The sequence below is a fragment of the Aethalodelphis obliquidens genome, unplaced genomic scaffold (genome assembly GCF_003676395.1).
Source record: "Aethalodelphis obliquidens isolate GAN/ISIS:26980383/991018 unplaced genomic scaffold, ASM367639v1 scaffold53, whole genome shotgun sequence".
Lineage (NCBI taxonomy): Eukaryota > Metazoa > Chordata > Mammalia > Artiodactyla > Delphinidae > Aethalodelphis > Aethalodelphis obliquidens.
Genome location: NW_020837997.1, coordinates 3402858 through 3415448, shown reverse-complemented (window position 1 = coordinate 3415448; position 12591 = coordinate 3402858). Strand labels below are relative to the sequence as shown.

At 55.4% G+C, this 12591-nt stretch overlaps 1 protein-coding gene across 2 annotated transcripts in view; it reads right to left on the bottom strand.

Annotated features, from left to right (window-relative positions):
• The window catches only part of UPF1 (UPF1 RNA helicase and ATPase), a 35943-nt gene that overhangs the window by 1844 nt on the left and 21508 nt on the right, over nt 1-12591 (bottom strand). The window contains exons 9-23 of one of the 2 annotated variants that reach the window (XM_027084773.1): nt 12376-12484; nt 12042-12201; nt 11820-11938; nt 11193-11357; nt 10983-11097; nt 10228-10371; nt 9619-9832; nt 6241-6358; nt 5678-5834; nt 5306-5448; nt 3990-4164; nt 3347-3428; nt 1635-1796; nt 1283-1500; nt 816-938 (exon numbers count right to left, since the gene is read on the bottom strand). In XM_027084773.1, the coding sequence (XP_026940574.1) occupies nt 819-938; nt 1283-1500; nt 1635-1796; nt 3347-3428; nt 3990-4164; nt 5306-5448; nt 5678-5834; nt 6241-6358; nt 9619-9832; nt 10228-10371; nt 10983-11097; nt 11193-11357; nt 11820-11938; nt 12042-12201; nt 12376-12484 (2201 nt within the window). In that variant the 3' untranslated portion in view covers nt 816-818. Of the gene's footprint in view, nt 1-815; nt 939-1282; nt 1501-1634; nt 1797-3346; nt 3429-3989; nt 4165-5305; nt 5449-5677; nt 5835-6240; nt 6359-9618; nt 9833-10227; nt 10372-10982; nt 11098-11192; nt 11358-11819; nt 11939-12041; nt 12202-12375; nt 12485-12591 lie in introns of those variants that run through there. The other variant, XM_027084774.1, reaches the window with a different exon arrangement.

Below are 12591 nucleotides of genomic sequence, written 5' to 3'. Positions count from 1 at the left end.
TGTTGGGGAGGGAGGGAGGGCAAGAGGCTTCAGAGAAAGTGGGAGCTGGGGCAGCTCCCGGGCCTGGCCCAGAAGGCACGGACAGGGCTTTCTCCCCGACTCCACTTGGCACCTGCGTCCTCATGTGTTAAACATGACCTCAGAGGCCGGCCGGGTACCCAGACCAATGACTTCCCACCCGGAGAGAAGGCAGCCAAGAGTTAAGGCTGCTGAGCCTGTGTTGTTCAACAGCGGTACGCCCCTTCTCCCAGCATCACTGCATCCCATTTTCCCTGCACACCGTCAGGAAGGGGCAGAGGAGCAAGCCCCAGGCCTATGCTTGCCCTGCTCGGCCTCGTTACAGATGGAGAACCATGAGGCCCCTTCTCCCAGCATCACTGCATCCCACTTTCCGTGCACACAGTCAGGAAGGGGCAGAGGAGCAAGCCCCAGGCCTATGCTTGCCCTGCTCGGCCTTGTTACAGATGGAGAACCATGAGGCAGGACCCTCGCGGGCACCTAGAAGCACCCCGAGGCACCCGTGCACCTAGGAGCTGGGGCCCTCGCCACCCTCACGACCTGCCTCGTCAGGGCGAGGGGTACGTCCACTTCCTGGCTGCCCACCAGGAGCAGCTCTAAGATTCTCTCTGGAGAGGACCGTGGCACAGACGGTGTGCATGAAGTTCACATCCCCCAGACACTAAGAAGAGGTGCAGGGACCCAGAGTGACAGGTGACAGGATGCACTGGCCCCTCGAGGACTTGAGACTCCCATATTTCCCAAATTTTCCTACAAGTCCAGATCCCAGCGAAGACCTCCTCCAGAGGCCAGCTTGCCTTCTAATACTGGGACAGCCCCGTCACTCCGCCGTGCTGGTATGCCCGCTCCCCCTGGTACGTGGAGTCTTGTGACAGCGCCACATCAATCTGTGACTTAAACTCATCTCCAAGGTAACTGTCCTGGAAGACAAGGTTGGAGAGATGAGCACCCAGTCGAAGGATGCGCACTCACCCTCCCAGGCTTGAGAACCTGCTCTGCGTCCAGCCCATCACCAGCCGCAGGGAATAATCTGGAAACCTATCCTCAAGCCTAAGTGGCAGGAAACCCACACTGGTTACTTCACCATTGGAGACACGCTACCCAGGACAGTATTGTGGATGGAATGTTCTAGACCTACAGTCCCCCTGCTAAGGTCTTTAGGGGTAAGTGTCACGGGGTCTGCATGTGTGAAGAGGGCTCCCTGGGCTGGTCTGACTTTTCTGTGGGTGTGAGACGTCTCAAGTTAAAGTGGCAGAGGGCTCACCTGGGACAGCTCAGGCTGGGAGAGGCCGGGCTGGCTCATCTGGGAGGGCTGGCTCATGGAGATGTAGCCCTGGGTCAGAGCGCCCTGTGAGAAGGGCTGTGACGCCACATCCTGGCTGGCCTGGCTATTGGGGAGATTCGTCTGGCTGGGCCCAGGAAGCCCAAAGCGGTTCTTCTGGCGTCCCCCACGACCAGTCTTGCCTTTTGGGGTGCCCCGGCCTGAAAGACAGCCATCCAGGGTTCCCTGAACGAGGTTTTGAGCCTCACAGACAAGCACTCCTGCTCAAAGCCTGGATGTGAACAAACTCCAAGGCCAAACTGCTTTTCCCCATGGGATGCCACTCAGTGCTCACCTGCGGCTGGCCCATTAGCTTGTCCAAAATACCCCGGTGGCGGCATGGGCGGCATGACCAGGTTGAAGGGGATGGGAATGTTCATGGCAGCCACGTGGCTGGGGCCAGCACTGATCATGCCAATCTGGTCATGGGTCTGGAAGTACATGTTCGAGGGCCGGCCTATAAGACACAAGGAGAACGGCAGGCATCACACTGCATCCAGATGAATCTGTTGCCTGCCCACAGCTGAAATGTCTGTTTGGTCCTGTCACTGCTTTGTCTGCCCCAGCGTTTCTTGGTGCGTCCCTAACGGCAAAGTCACCTGATGCAGAATCTCACAACTCAACCCCCTCCCCCTCCCTGCACCCAATAGCCTCCTTGAGGCTGGTGCCTGGGAAGGCACCTTTTCTCCCAGGGGATTCTGAGAATCACTGGCCCATGGGGATCTGAAAAACTGAAACCGCTATGCATTTCTAATTTCTTAAAAAAAAACCTTTTATGGCAAATGTTATATTCATATTACATGCTACCACTGCCACCCTGCCACCCCCCAATCAAAAGAAAAAGACCAAGCTTGACAGACCAGCAGATCTCACTGAAAGCAAAAGCCCCCAGGGCAACCTTGGGTGTAGCCAGACCCACGGTGGCATCAGGGATGAAGTATGGACCCAGGAAACCCCCAGCCACACAGGGACTCGTCAGATGTGGCGATAAGAGATCTGTTGTTCTTCAAGAACACAATCCCTGGGACTTCCCTGGTGGTGCAGTGGTTAAGACTCTGCGCTCCCAGTGCAGGGGGCCCAGGTTTGATCCCAGGTCAGGGAACTAGATCCCACATGCATGCTGCAACTAAGAGCTCGCGTGCTGCAACTAAGGAGCCCATGTGCTGCAACTAAGGAGTCCGCTTGCCGCAACCAAGACCCAGCGCAACCAAATATAAGTAAGTAAATAAATAAATAAATATTTAAACAGACAAAAACAAACAAAAAAACACAATCCCCTGTCTGAGCCCAGGGACAGGGAGAACACTGGGGCAGGGAAAGGGGCCTTGCCAATTTAATGTGGAAAAGGAGCAGCTGGGGTGCGCCTGCCCTCAGGGTGAGTGGCAAGCACATGAGAGGTTTAAGGCCAATGTGAAACTCGGGGAGGTGGCACAGAGTCATGGGTGAGGCAGTCACCCTCCATGCGGGCTGGTGCAGGGAAGGGTCCCAGGAGGCAGGGATCTGGGGGATGAATGGGAACCGTCTACAGACTGGCTCAGGCAAGAGTCGTCATCCCAGCAGCAGGATAAGGCTCAGCCTCAGTACATACGGAAGCCTCACACAGGAAAAGCGGGCATGCGCAACCCTGAGGTCTGACAGATGGAGCTGAAGCTTGGGGAAGCCGCGAAACCTGAAATGAGGCGGTGGGTGTGACACCCCCACTGAGAAGGCGAGCGAAGGGCAGGCAGGGTGGGGTGTGAGCACAGGGGCAAAGTGGCTGAGCTGCGTGCGGTATTTGTTGAGAAACTGCTGTCCATTGAGCTGTATTATTTTAAAAACATCTGGTTTTTAGAAATGGCCAAAGACCAATTATTTGATTTCTGACAAGGGAAGCTGAGAAAACTCTGTCAAACAGGCTTCTGTGGACCAAGGCTTGGGAGGCCACTCCAGGAGTAACAGGGCTGGAAGCTGTGGGCGTGGGAACGGTCAACAACTGTGGGGCCGGTCCGGTCCCCTGCAGAGACTCACCCTGGCTGCTCCGGTCATAGACGGATCCTGGGATGATGGCCTCCCGGGCATCATACATGGCTGTTGTCATGAAGCGGGCTCCCTGCAAAGGGTTTAGATAAGTGAGGAATTTATCATGTTGACACAAGGAAGAACTTCCAAAGATCTGGTGGCCTGGGAGGTGACCAGGCTGCACTGAGGACTACCCCGAGGCTTGCCGGCTTTGGGCCTTGTGTGCTTTGGGCCTTGCCTGCCCCTCCTCACCTGACCTGGTCTTTGTTGCCAAACATTTCCGTCTCTGGGCTTCAGCTCAAGCAGCATCCACTCCCTAGGCCCCCAGAGCACCTTGGGTTTGCCAAGTTCCCTAACTGCTTGGGTCTGACCCCTAGGTGCCACCTGTGACGTAGCATCCCATGAAGTCCAAGGCCAGAAAGGCCTCAGAACAGCAGGGAGACCTGGCGTGGGGGGGCTCTGTGGGGACAGACCGGCATGCATGGCTCCTGTTCACACACTGACACTCTCGGCGCACCCTCAGCTCACACTAGTCACGTGTCACACCTGCCATCGCTCACTGCCACGTGCCTGGAACACTGGCTTGGGGAGGACGGGGTTCCCAGCAGTCTCCTCCCCGCCTCCCCGCCCCCTGCCCGCGGCCGGCCCTCACCGGGTTGATGGTGTTGACCAGCTTCCTGGGCTTGCTGAACTGCATGAGGCTCTCCCGCAGGTTGTTCAGCGGCCCCTCCACCAGCACCTTCTGCTCCTTGTAGTAGTTCAGCAGGTGGTTCCAGAGCGGCTGCTTGGACAGGGCCTTTGGGTTGCCCACAATAATGACCCCATATCTGCGAGACGTGGGCACAAAGAGTGCCGTGCTTAGGGCTGCACAGTGAGCAGAGCACTACGCAGATTGGTCCAAGGCAAGAGCAAACGAACTCGAAACCCAAGTCCAGAGTAAAAGGTGCCCAGGCAGCTCTCCTGGCACCCCGCCCACCAGGCACCCCTCCTCTTGCCACACAGGAGCCTTGGGTGCCACCCTCGACCTCCCTAACCAGACGCCTGCCCTGCCTGTGCCAGTGCCCGCCGTGAATGCTGGGGACGGGTGGGTAACTGCGAGCTGAGGTGACTTTCACTGGAGCCCACCCTGTAGCTGCCGAGCCTACACCTGGGTTTATTTGAGGGCAGATTTCTGTGGAGCCCAGATGTCAAAACACCTCTGTGGGCCGATGAGCTCAGAGTGAGTCTCCTTGTTTGCAACCACGAGTCAGCCTCCTGGGCACTATGTCGTAAGTGGCCCAGGCAGGCTCCACAGCAGCTTCGGGACCCCTTATGGGCCGGGCATGTAACTCGAGGCCCAAGCTGAGCTGCTAATGGATGCTCACACCCATCAGGCTGTGCTGGGACCACCCCCGCCCCTGCCAAAGCTGGCCACAAAACAAATGGGGTAACAAACGAAAACCAAGGTGCCCTCAGTGGGGAAGGGACCAACATGCGAACGTGAGCCCTGCTTGGGGCTGGTACGATGGTGGCTGTTGTCTGGTGTCACGTGGGGGTAACACGGGGTCCACCTTGCCCTCTGGGTGCCTCACCATTTCAGAAAAGTTTTATTCCAGAACTGAACAAGGCAAATAGGACTAAAACATTAGACTCATGGATTAAACAACTTGACAAGGACACTCCGTTGTTGGGATGGAATTTCCTTCGAGACTGAGGCCACAGAAAGCCACCAGGACACAGAAACAAAGACAACTCATGAGTGAGACGTTCTTTCCGAATTGCTGCTGGGAGCCCTCTGACCACTAGCACTGGCGAAGCCCCTCTACCATGCCCTGTGCCCCAGCCCAGGGTGCAGCTGGGGTATGAGAATTAATAGGAAAAGAACCAGGCACTGAGCAGCCTCTTGGGCCAACCCCTCTCAGCGCCTCAGAAGGACTCCTATGCAAGAGAAGCCACCAGCAAGGCCCAACAGGACTCAGTCCTCCATACCGTGCTCTGGTCAAGGCCACATTAAGTCTCCTGGGGTCGTTTAAAAATCCAATGCCTTGGTGCTCATTCGCCCGCACACAGGAAAGGATGATGAAGTCCTTCTCGCGGCCCTGGAACGCATCCACGCTGGCGATCTCCACCTCCTGCAGGGGCAACGGTCACGGTCAGCCAATAGGCTTCCTTCAAGGACCCCTCAGCCTGGTGTGCTCAGCCTGGTGTTAAGATGCACCATCAAATCCCAGCGATGAGCCTGGGACCTGAAGCCTGCAGAGCCCCTAGGTGCTGGCCACCGGCTCACTGTGCCTCTGTTACAAGGCGGTCAAAGGTCAGTGCCTGGGGTAGGAGCCAGCAGACCGGACTGGGCGCGCGCACCTGGTAGAGCTTGGTGTGCAGGGAGCCACTGAACTGCATGTACTGCACCAGGTAGGAGCGCTGGCCCTCATAGGGCGTGATGATGCCGATCTGGTCTGGCTTGGCGCCCGCCTTCAGCAGCTTCGTGGTGATCTTCTCCACATTTGCAGCCTCCGTCCTAAGAAAATCAGGCTTTCACTTCCCAGGCTCCACCTGTGGGCTCCTGAGACCGCCCCCCCACCAAGGCTGGAGGCTGTGGGAAGCTCAGGGGCAGTTCCGCCTCCAGCACGACCCTGGGAAGGCCCTGCCCAGTGCGGCCACAGCTGGGCTGCCCATCCTTTACCAAGGGAGTCATGAGGGATAGAAAGGCTCACGCGTGGGCTTATGAAGGATCTGCTCAACATAAAAACATACGCTGAAAAGATGAGATTGGAAGTAGGCTGTTGGTTTAAGTGTCTGAACAGAATAAGGATGAGGGAGACAAGGAAAAGTTTCACCACCACATTAAACAAAACCACAGGTTAGCAGTCACTGGACAAGCCGTCACTGAAGCTAGGAGACGCCACAGATGAATCACTGCTTACCTGTTTAGGTAGGAGGTGCCTGAGCTGGCAATCTCCTCTTGGCCCTGGGTCACGTAGAAGAACATCGGTTTATCCGGTTGGGGCCACTGGAAGTCAAACCCCTTCTTCACACGATCCGCTGTCATCGTAGAGGAGAAAAAAAGAGAATATCCTATCAGAGAAGAAAGTGTAGGCAGTCTGGACTGAGCTAAGGTGGAGAGCTGAGTGGAGGCCATGCCATCCTGGGCAGGCACACGGTGGGGCAGGAAACCGCAGGCTCCAGGCAAAAGACCCAGGTCTGCGGGCCCGGGCCAGGCCACCGAGTACCGAAACTCCCAGGAACACCTGGCACCGTGTCTGGGATGAAGCCGGCTCACTGGCTGAAAAGATCTCACTGGTTAGTGCTTTCTGCAGTCTGTTTAAGAAACCTGTGTCTGGGGGCTTCCCTGGTGGCGCAGTGGTTGAGAGTACGCCTGCCGATGCAGGGGACGCGGGTTCGTGCCCCGGTCTGGGAGGCTCCCACGTGCCGCGGAGCGGCTGAGCCTGTGAGCCATGGCCGCTGAGCCTGCACGTCCGGAGCCTGTGCTCCGCAACGGGAGAGGCCACAACAGTGAGAGGCCCGCGTACTGCAAAAAAAAAAAAAGAAACCTGTGTCTGCCTCAGGGTAACGAAGATATTCTATTTCCTTCCAGAAGCTTTATGATGTACCTTAAGGGACTCATATGCCCCTACAACTGGCTTTTAAGAACGACACTGTTGGGACTTCCCTGGTAGTCCAGCGGTTAAGACTCTGCACTTCCACAACGCAGAGGGTGCAGGTTTGATCCCTGGTTGGGGAACTAAGATCCCAAATGACACGTGGTGTGGTTAAAAAAAAAAAAAAGAATGACACTGTTGAGCTGACCCCATCTTGTCACACACCAGGGCCTGTGGACACATGGGTCTGCCTCTGGACTCTATCCTGGGCACTGTGCCCAGTGTCTCTGCGACTGCAGCTTTACTGTAACTCCTGACATCTCCTAGTATGAGTTGCCACCTTCATCAGGCTCTTCATGTTCGTCTTGGGTGCCTGGTCCTTACAATTTAAAAAAATCAGCTTGTCCTGTCACATACCCCACCCACACCTTTGGGAATTCTGACTGGAGTTGTACCTGATCAACAGATTAGTGTAAGAAAACTGGTATTTTTGCATGAAAATAGCCTAACACTGATGAAGGAAGCTTGACCCATGAGAACACGTCGTATGATCCCTTTTATGTCAAGCTGAAAATGAGGCAAAGCCTCAACCTTTCAAGCGAGGGCAGTGGCTGGCAAGCTTGGTGACCTGCTCACTGCTGGCAAACGCTTAACCACCTGCTGGGGGTGAGGCGAGGGCTAATCTACAGTGCTGGCCAATTTCTGTGGTGTAAACACTCCCGCCACCACTGATGTCAGGCTATCCTGAGTCCGTGGGTCTGGGCAGGCACCCGCACTGCCCTGGACAGGGGTCACTTCAAGGCTGCAAGGAGCTGGTCAGGTTGTGCTTTTAGATGCAGGTGCTAGTTACACAGGTGTGTTCACTTAGTGAAAACTCACTAAGCTGAACACTTAGGATCTGGGCACTTTTTTACACTTCAGTAGAGAGTTTAAAAAAATATACTCATGGGCACTGATGGTTCAGCAGTGAACCACCACCACCAACCCCTGCCCTACGGAGCTGACGCCGTGGAGGTAGGTGGAGCAAGGTGGGCAAGGGTGTGAATCACGGTTAAGCGGTGGCTTTCCCAACAAGTGTCAACCGCGTCAGAGAATCACAAACAAGCTCCTCATGGCCTGGCCTTTTCTAGCCCCACCACCCAACAGACCAGCAGCATTCTAAGTGTCAAGACTGCATTGCACAGCAGCCATGGGGCCCTGGCCAGGCACGCACACTTTCGGCCTCAGTCTCCTCACCTATAACGTGGGCTAAACAGGCCGACGTGGTGGGCTGCTGGCATTAATGAGACACTAACTGGTTCTTGAATGAATGCTGGTCTCAGAACCCCTTTACACTCTGAAAAGTTGAGTTCAAACAGCTATTGTTTTTATGGATTACATCTACTGATATTTATTGTATTTTAAAACCCAGAAATCTAAAATATTTTAAAATTCATTTAAAGATAAACATATTAACTTACAAATTTTTTTTATGAAAAATAACTGTTTTCCACTAAAATATACATTTAGTGAATTTTCGCAACTCACTTCACTATCTGGCTTATTCTACTCCTGTTCCCAGTCTCCCATGAGCCCTTGCAGCATGTGAGGATGGTCACAGATGCACGTGGTTGGAAAAGGGAAGCGTGTTTTATGACCTTTCCTACTACTGTGGAATTCTGCCCAATTCTACAGGAAAGCTGGACGGGAGGTCACCCTGCAGGTCAGTGACGATGGCCTTTCTACTCTGCCCTGCACCTGCATGGCCTTTGACCCCCCAGTGACTTGGGAGCACCCTTGCTGGCCACTGGAATGGCAAGTGCCTGCTCACCCCGTCAAGCAGAGCTTCCAAAGGCTGACGCACCTGACATCTGTCACCACCAAAGATCTCATCAGAAAATCCATGCAGCATTGGGAAGACTTGATCAGCTTATGCTAGGGGACATGGGTTTTCCAAAATTCTAATTTTGGTGTGAATTCTCAGATTTTATCACTGGTGATGAATATTCTCAGTTATTTTCCTTGAAGCCACAGGCTCACTTTGGTCACTTTTGGGAAAACGCCTGCTAAATACCCCAGTCTGTATAACCAGTGTGTGAGTCCTTCCTTCAAGCACCTCACACCCCTGCCAAGTTTCTTAGGAGAACGTCCTCTCCCATCACACATAGAATCACAAGAACATGCACTCAGGGATTAGTAAACTGAGTACTCTTTGCTTGTGCACCCAGGCTGGTGCCTGCCACAGGTGCGTGGTGGTGACGACACACAGCAGCCTGGTCGCACCACTGACTCATGCTGAGGCTTCTGCGCCATTAGCGTAAGTGTCAGCACAGCCAAAGGCACACGATGTCCCAGTGTTACTACAGAAGTAGTCTGGCCTTGGTCATGCAGAGGTCTTTGAGACCCCCATGGCCCGGACTTTGAGAACCACCGATAGAGGAAGGAGCGGGACAGGCAGTCAGCTCTGCCACCCCCTCTTGTGTGTGTTGTGTGTGATGCGCCAATGGTGGAAATGCTCACATAGTGACTCTGAATTTTACGAGGACACAGGCTCCCCCTTGCCCACACCCCGAGAATGTCCCAGAGTGCACTTTCTGTCCCACTGACCACTGCATCTCTCTGAGGCATCCCCTACCCACTAGCAGTCACCACGTAAGGCCACTTAAGAAGGAAGTGACAGGAGGTATTGTCTCCCCAGGCCCCCCACTCTGGGCCGAGTATTACCTGCAGTGACACCATTCTGAAGAGAGCCCTCATAGAAGATGTTGGATGGGAAGGCACTGAGCGCAGGATGCATCCGATACTGGACCTGCAGGCGGATGGGACGGATGCCCAGCACCACCAGGCGCTCAAAGAGTGACTGGGACAGCCCGGCCTTGGCCGCCTTCTTGCACATCACCACGGGGCCCAGCTGGCAGTGGTCGCCCACGAGGATCAGCTGTGGTGAAAGGCCCACACAGGTAAGAAGCTCAAGCATGGAACAGCCTAGACGTCCACTCAGGGGACTAAGAGGGCCAGGGTCCATACAACCACCCGGCTATGTGAATTCAAGTGGCAAGATATGGCCTGGGGGTGGGAAAACTGCCCACCACATACATGGAACACGCAAACTTGCACTCAGAACCCACACAAAGGCACTCTGTGCCAAGTCCACCCTTCGAAGACCCCCTCAAAGGGCCTGCTGTGCATCCCTCTGTGCTCTGGCAGGGCATCAAACAGCACTACAGGACACTTAAAAACAAACCCCCAGCACTAAGAATTACACAGAACTGGAACAAGAGAGAATGCACACCAATTTTCAAACAAGACTATAATGGATGGGCTGTGGCCCACCTGCTTGGCTCCAAGGACCACAGGGACCATGCACTCTGGCTCGGTGGCCTGGGTGCTCTCGTCGATTAAAATGGATCGGAACTGCATCTTGGCGAGCCTCGGGTCCCCGGCGCCCACACACGTGCAGCAGATGACATCTGCATTCTGGGGAAGAGAGTGCGCCAGGCATCAGGGCACCTGCACGGCCAATGTTCCCAGATCCCCAAAGCAGGCAGGACGGGACACAGACACCATTCCGGTCCACGCCCTCCTCAACAACTATGGAGATAAGTGGTCCCTCCCTGACAACATCTGTCCAGGGTGCAATGACCCTAACTTTCGAGATCCTAAGTGGTTGGGCTTCACTCCTAAGAAAGAGCTTGGCGCCTTGAGACAGCCTCTGAGGGGCAGCGCTAAGCCAAGGGCACCATGCTCAGGCTGAGATCCACTTCCGGTTGGTTCATCAGCAAAGAGCAGGAGACAGCGCTCCAGACCTGCCCCCTGCCCCACCGCGGGTACGGACCAGGTTCCCAAGATCCCAGCAGCAGGGAGGCTGGCGGGAAGTGGACTCTACCTCAACAAGATGTCTCTGTGTGATCTCAGAAAAGCATACGGAGGAGGGTATCAGAGTTCTCTCCTCAAATGCAAAAGAACAAACTAACTAAAGGTGCCATCGTGGACTTAACGTATCCAAGCAGGTCCTTTGGCCCAAGTGAACAAGACAAACGCCCAAAGGCCCAGGCCAGTTCCCCCGGCAGCAGGGCAGGTGAGTTCACCATGAGCAGCTCCCTCTCGGCAGTGCGCTTCAGGGCCCGGTATCGCTTTTCATCCGCAGACGACAGCTCGCCAGTCTCATCCTTCAGCTGCTGCAGCTTCTGGAGCTCCGGCATGCTGCAGACACAGGGGCACATGAGAGGGAGGCGTGTGCCGCCAGGGCCTGCCCAGGGGAGACACACCTCACTTAAGGCCGGCTACCCGACACCCACCTGTCCATGTTCCTGATCTGGTTGTGCAGGGCCAAGAACGACACCGGGGAATCGATGGCCTCTCGGCTCTTGGCACAGAGCCGCACGACTTTCAGCCCAGTCTGGTGGATCTTCTCAGTCAGCTGATCCACGGCTATGTTGCTTGGAGCACAGACAAGCACGGGCCTTCAACACAATGTGAGCAAATGTCAGTGCTCGCCCAGAGAAAGTCGAATTAGCCAAGACTGTTGTTTTGAATCACAGGCGGTAGAGCCAGCTCAAGCTCTAAGACTAAAGCCGGGAGTGACACGATGCTGAAGGAGCTAAGAGCCAGATGGTCTGGAGCTTCCTGATCTTCACTCTACTCAAGCAACCCACCGCTAGCACCCGAGTCCAACATCCTCACCTCCCGTTTGCACTGTAAAGCCTCTCAAAGCTCCAAGGTGCACGCAGGCACAACACGACCCAGGATGGACCTACCCACTACGGCCTTTACAAGAATGGCAGGTTTGCTTGTTAAAAGCAACCGCAAAGGCCAGATCTAATACAAACGGCATAGAATGCAGCATGCCAGACACCCTGGGCCCCGAAGCCTCCTGGAAGACAGGCCTCCCTCTCTCCCCCCACTTGGGCCATGCAGAGCCCTACCCATTGCCTTGCCGAGCCAGGTGGTAGACAATGGTGGCTGAGGTCACCGTCTTTCCTGTGCCCGGTGGGCCCTGGATCAGACTCAGTGGTCTCTGCAGCACAGTCTTCACGGCGTAAACCTTCGGATACAAGTGGCCGTTAGGGGTGCAGGCACGGCGGAGGGCCGCTCACCGGGCAGGCTCTGCAGTCCGGGACCCTCCTGCCCCCGGGGCGGGGGAGAACCTGAGAGTGGTTGAGGTCAGGGAGCCCCTGCGCCGTGAAGCGTTTGGGCAGCTGGCACTTGATGATCACATCCTCCACTTCGTGGCCGAGAAGTTTGTGGTAGATGTAGCCCGACACGGAGGTCTCGTCCACAGCAAAGGTTTTCAACGCACTCTGCATCCTGAAAGGAAAGCTCCAGGTCAGTGGCACGCACCACCGTGGAGCTGCTGTGCAGACCTGCCCCTCCGTGATGAGGAGGAGAAGCACAGAGACGCCGGAGGCAGCAGCCACGCCAAGGGCAGGTGACGGCAAAGTAGATGCAGGGAAGTAGAGGCTGGGAAGGAGGCAGACATACCTGTCGAATGAGGTTGACTTCCACACGAAATCCACCTGGAAGTTATGAGTCACCTCCACGGGTGCACCCACACTGCTCCGAAGCTCAATAGCGATCTCATCGCCATAATCTATGCCGCCGAGTTAAGTCTCATTCTGGTCAAAAGCCTTTCTGAGGAGACCTCACTCTGTTACTGAAGACACAGACCCTCCTCTGCACCAAAGACAGAAAATGCAG